This window comes from Alosa alosa, chromosome 5 (genome assembly GCF_017589495.1).
Source record: "Alosa alosa isolate M-15738 ecotype Scorff River chromosome 5, AALO_Geno_1.1, whole genome shotgun sequence".
Taxonomy (NCBI): domain Eukaryota; kingdom Metazoa; phylum Chordata; class Actinopteri; order Clupeiformes; family Clupeidae; genus Alosa; species Alosa alosa.
The window spans coordinates 22,833,155-22,839,348 of NC_063193.1; the positions used below are offsets into that span (position 1 = coordinate 22,833,155).

At 39.0% G+C, this 6,194-nt stretch overlaps 1 protein-coding gene across 1 annotated transcript in view; it reads left to right on the forward strand.

Annotated features, from left to right (window-relative positions):
• Positions 1–2,743: 2,743 nt before the first annotated feature.
• dhfr (dihydrofolate reductase) overlaps positions 2,744–6,194 on the forward strand; it is a gene marked incomplete in the record, with an annotated part of 4,714 nt that continues 1,263 nt past the window's right edge. The window contains 4 exon segments of the mRNA XM_048243887.1: positions 2,744–2,936; positions 3,404–3,453; positions 3,763–3,868; positions 4,195–4,321. Coding sequence (XP_048099844.1) covers positions 2,845–2,936; positions 3,404–3,453; positions 3,763–3,868; positions 4,195–4,321 — 375 coding nt within the window.

Here is a 6,194-nt window from a genome sequence, read left to right on the forward strand (position 1 = left end):
CCTATATGACTATACCAACACATTAAAAGCAACCCTAAGTAGGCTACACAGAAACATAATCATGTTGCTAAGCATCAACAAACCAGTCAGAAGCTGGTAGGCTACATGCAGAAGCACTGCTAGAATGTATGGACCCTACTGAATGTAGACTACACCCACGTGAGTTGCCGTTTCTAAACTGTGGCCCTCATCCCCTTTGGAACCCTTGGTAGTCTGTCCTACTTACCGTATTTTCTGGACTATAAGTCGCACCGGAGTATAAGTCGCACCAGTCAAAAAATGTGTCATGAAGAGAAAACATATATAAATATATATATATATATATATATATGTTGCACCTGAGTCACAGGACCAGCCAAACTATGAAAAAAGTGAGACTTATAGTCCGGAAAATACGGTAGTTTCCACCCAGTCCAACATGACCCTTGGGCACAAGCCCCCACTGAAACAATGGAATTGAGAAAGAGCAGGGCTTTAGTCATCTGATAAATGCAATAAATAAGGGATAGCCTTCCTCTTTTTTGGGGGGGATTAGGATCACCTAAAAGTGTAACCTCCCTCACTCAGTGGTCCCCCAACAGCCAGACATTTGGGCCAATGTGATTCGGATTATTCTTAGCATAGACCATAGATGGCACAGCAGCACTTTTCAGTAATATTATAGAAAACAGAACATGGATATTCACTATGAACCGTATAGACAGATATGTACAGTATGTGTACAAATATGTGCAGTGTGGTAACATATTATTTTAACATGTCCCATTTCAACAAACTGCAGTTGTTGTGGGGAATGGCAAGTTATTATTTCCAATGAGGAAAAACACAGCTAAAGATGAGTTCGTTGAAGAAAACACTGTTTTATTTTATAGTTATATTTTTTATAAATGTACACAACCAGCAGGTATTTTGAAATGAAACCATACACAACTTAATGTATATCTAGTCTAGATATTACTTGTATCTGTAAATTCACATTTATAGCCTATATGACTATACCAACACATTAAAGGCAACCCTATAGGCTACACAAGACCATAGCAATCATGCTGGGGGTACGTGAAGGCACTCCAGGGGGTACGTGAGATTTTAAAATATACATATATCTAAAAAGTAGAATCCATGCAAAAATACTTTAAAAAAAAAATATTTAATAAATATTTTAGGAAAATATAAGTTCATAAAATGAATCTTTTTATAGTTCAAGAGAGAATACAAATTAGTTTTGCATATTTATGGAGTTTTAAATGGTTCATTTTATAGTTTTAAATGGTTATATGGTCACTGTTTTCACTACATTAGTTTGAATCATTTGCAATAAATGTAGTCTTTTAGTTTAGTTTTTTTTTCCAAATGTTTGAATTTTGTATGTGTTTATCAGTTCCAAAATTTAATAAATTAGACACTGATGGCACAGTGCTCTGTTTTAAGTCTTTTTTCTCAACTAAAAATGCTTTGCGCTGGTTAGGGGGTACTTGGCTGAGAAAATATTTCACATGGGGTACATCACTGAAAAAAGGTTGAGAACCACTGTACTAGCCTGAGAAATGGGATTGGGCCCTAATCTGATAGACAAGTAAAACACTGTTTTTCATTTGAAAAGCACATTGAAAAAGGGGGTAGATTATTAGTTATATTAAAAAGATCTGCTAAAAGAACTGTATTATTTTAACATGTCCCATTTCAAAAAACTACATTTTCCAACATATTCATTTTGACTGTTGATTATGGGCAAGTAGGCTACACGCCAAACTGTCAGTTGAAGTTTTTCAATAAAATCTTAATGACCTTCAACCATCAACCATCATGGCCAACATAAATTAACATACATTAACAACGACAAAATCAGATGGGTGGGCGAGGCTAGGTCTTCTACCTGTGTCTTGTTGAGTGTGTCCCCAGATGAGTTCTGTCCAGCTTTTAAAGGACCACTGTGTATCTTTCCATTGCTTCATCCTACAGCTGGGCCTCTCTCAGGGGGACTCTGGCCAAAGACAATAAGCAGCCTTCTAGTTCTAACCTGCATCAATTCACCTTGACCCAGACCACAGAGAATGCCGTTTTATCCAGTCGAAGGTCTGAGTCATTTTATGCTGTTTTGGTCTATAATAATCCTATGCAACTTTTGTTCTGTCTTGTGAAACGAAAAGAAGTGAGAAATTGATAACTTTATGCAGTAGTCTAGATATTAAAATTGTATCTGTAAATTCACATTTAACCTAGACTATATGACTATACTAACACATTAAAAGCAACCCTATAGGCTACACAGGAACATAACAATCATGTTGCTAAGCATCAACAGACCGGTCATCATCAGCAGAAGCCGGTAGGTTACATGCTGGGCCCTGCTAGAATGTAGGGACCCTACTGAACGTAGACTACATCCACATGAGTTGCAGTTTCTAAACTGTGGGGCCCGTGGTAGTCAGTCCTACTTGGGGCCCTTGGTAGTCAGTCCTACTTTCCACCCATACTCAAACACAGTCCCTGGGTGCAAGCCCCCACTGAAACAATGGAATTGAGACAGAGCAGGGCCTAAGTAATGTATTATAAATTTAAATAAGGGATAGCCTTCCTTATTGTTGCGATCAGCATCACCTAAAAGTGTAATGGTTCTCCCCCTCCAAAGCCGTCCACTGGGATGATTCTCAACATGAACCATAGATGGCGCAGCAAACACGTGCCAAAATTAGTTGTTTAACGTTTAACGTCATATCCGCAACTGCTGGCGGGAATTGTAGAACCTGTCTATGTGCCTGATGCAGCAAGCAAGTCGAGTTGTCAGCTAAGAGAAATCATTTTTGCTCTATCACATATATAATAATTCTACGGTTTGGCATAATGTCCCGCGTACTGAACGGCATTGTCGCAGTTTGCCCTGACATGGGCATTGGCAAAAATGGAAATCTCCCATGGCATCCAATAAGGCTAAGGTAAGTTAATTTGAGTTAATTTTGGGTTAGGGTGACAGTAACGTCAATAACACTATTGGTGTAGCCTACATCATAATATACATGCGACCTATTTCTGTAGTTTACAATCATACTAAATTCGACAAGCCTCTGTGGGCTAATTTTGCATTTGCCTCATAGTGGGAAGCTCTGTTAATCCAGTTGAGCTAGGCTAATCGACCAAGACCAAGATTCGTCCAAGCTGCAGCCAGTTTCTGCTGTTAACTGCAGTTCCCCGGGGTAGACGCATAGACGGGATAGAGAGGTCGGATGAATTGCACAAGATACTTTAGTTTTATTGAAGTGTTACATTAGTTGGTATGCAATTTCTGAGTCGTTGGTATTCTACATGGAGAATACTACATTTACTTTAATTGTTGGTCTTGTGACCACTGACAAAATTATTGACATATTTTAATAAAATACATTTTTGTTTTCCCTATAACCAGTAATGAATTCAAGCATTTCCAAAGGATGACAATGACTCCCTCAGTTGAAGGTAGGTGAAGGAAGGTGGTCCAACGTTATTCACATGTGTCAACATAACCTGTCACATGATTTGTACATCATAGACCCTTTAAAGATAAGCATTTATTGATTCAAGATGTGCTTCAGCAGTGTTTCTCAGTTTAACTTTAACTGTTCCCTGCTCTAAAATAAAGGGTAACTGACCATACATTGCTGTAGGCTAAAGTCCAATGGTACATTGCATGGCATGATACAACACATGATTCAGCAATCTGGGTTCTGTTTACTGCGTTAATTTTTAAACTCATTGGCATTAAACTGGGCCTTATTCATTCAACAGGAAAAAAGAACGTGGTCATTATGGGTAGGAAGACATGGTTCTCCATTCCAGCTCAGAATAGACCCCTCAAGAACAGGATCAATGTTGTTCTCAGCAGAGAGCTAAAGTAAGAGCCCCAATACACTCCAATACTATAGCCTCTACTTGTGTGGATGGGCAGGGCAGCTTTGCATGGTCAGATAGATTTGTCCACTGATCTGTAGATACATAACGTTTATAAAACTAGGCTTTTATGTCTTAACCTTTGTGTGTAACTCACACTCACATGTTATCAGAATGATCAGTACGATTGGAAAGATTGGAGAAATGTGGTACATTAATCAAATGTGGATAGGAAAATATGTGCCCTATCTATGATTTAAAAAATGTCACAACAAACTGAATACATAAATGCTTTGAATATGCTGACATTCCACTCCTCCTCTCTTCTAGGCAGCCCCCATCAGGAGCTCACTACTTGGCATCTGATTTTACTGAGGCACTACGTCTTCTGGACACAACAGATTTAGATAAAGAGGTGGACCAGGTCTGGGTTATTGGTGGCAGTTCGCTGTACAGAGTAAGTATTGTGCTTGTCCTTATTGTTGTTAGTCTGTGGAATGCTATAGAGGAAGCCAGTAATGGACAAAGAAAGTTTGGGAAATATATATATATATATATTACATGTTTTAATCATTGTTTTGAGAAGAATTGTTAAAGTTGTCAATATTTGAGCTAAGCCAATCCAAATACAAACCTTTCTTACATGCTCCTAAAACAATTATGCCGCTATCCAATATTCTCGTACACTCCCCCGCCCGAGTTGCTCTACGCGAGAACGTTTAGTCTAACGTCTAAACCAGCTCCAGGATGAGGAGCATGAGGCTCATCTAAACAGGCTCCGGGATGAGGAGACAACAACAACAAAAAAAACACATCTAAAATGCTCCCTTTTGGGGTACAGGTCAATGCGAAATAATAATTTAAAAAATATGTTTTTTTACAAACACTAACATTTCAAGTCAACTCCGTTGTTGCAAGCCTTACATGTCAATAATATTTTGCCATTTTCGCCTATTTCAATTTCAACAAGTGCTGTCGCTTTTTTCACGAGCCACGAGGGGCAGGCTAGTGATGCTAATTTTGATACCACAGATGAATAGAGACCCAGTCAGACCAATAGTATGAAAAATCAGGAACAGAGTTTATTTACAATGATGCGCATCAAGGGAGAGACCGCATGACTTCACCTAAAGATCCATCAGCTGCTCTAACTAGACAAGGAAATAGTTAGGGTTTAAGTATCCTTCCAGGTGGACGGGAGATGGCGTTGGTCATCCCATCTCATGTGGACTACACTGAATCAGACTCTGATTAGTGGCAACCTGGCAATCCGGAGCAGATAGCTACTGACGCAGCCATGCAGAACAGTGAAACACTGCAAAGTCATAATATTCCCGCTTATCTCTAAATACAGTCACACAGAGATATACATAGGGACAGTACAGATATCATACAGTCATTACATAGAATCATACTTTTAGTGTCAAAGTGACCCACTAATGAGAAATGCAGAACATTAAACCACATATTGGAATATTGGACATAATGCAGAACATTAAACCACATATTGGAATATTGGACATAATGTTCTATTCCCCTTTCTCTCACTAGTCATTGTTATTGTCATTGTTAGCGACATAGCCTCTTCAGCAAACCAGCACGAAAAACAAAGCTTTACATTGTATTGCACGCACAGCAAGACCATGCAATGTATAAATTGGTGACCAGGTTAAAGCAGCAATGTAGTCGAGTGTGTAAGAGCATTTAAAATCGACATAGTACAAATACAAAGAAGATACATCTCAACTTACCATCAATTACGGGCGCAGCCATCTTTGTTTCTCGAGTCGTATGCTTCTGTCCGCTCTCCTCGGTCTACTACCAAAAGCTCCAAGTCGGACAGCTAATATTCTGACCTAAAGGGGGTGTGTCTCGGTGAAATGACTCAAGACAACTGGGAAATTTCACACTTTCCAACTCGGAGGAGTACCGGTATAATGGATCGCTACATTAGCTTTTATAGTTCGTTTCCCATTTATGGAGCCAGGGCCTTGCACAAATACAATTTTCTTTATGCTTTTTCTTTATTACGTTATGCAGCTTGCTAGGACAACGGTGCCATTATCATTACAATGCATTAGATTCAATGTCATTTTTTGTTTGTTTTGTTTTTAACAGCAGAGTAGACACTGCCATGAAACCACTGCCAGTCAACATGCTGAAATGTGTTTAATAGAGAATCCTCTTCATCTTTTCTACCTCTTTAATCAGTATCTCTCTTTCTCTGTTGTTCTATATTATGAGCCAGGCCATTATCACATAGATGGCCTGTGACGTGTGCCGCTCTGCCTTGATGTGTGTGCTCTGTCATAGATGTGTGTGCTCTGTCA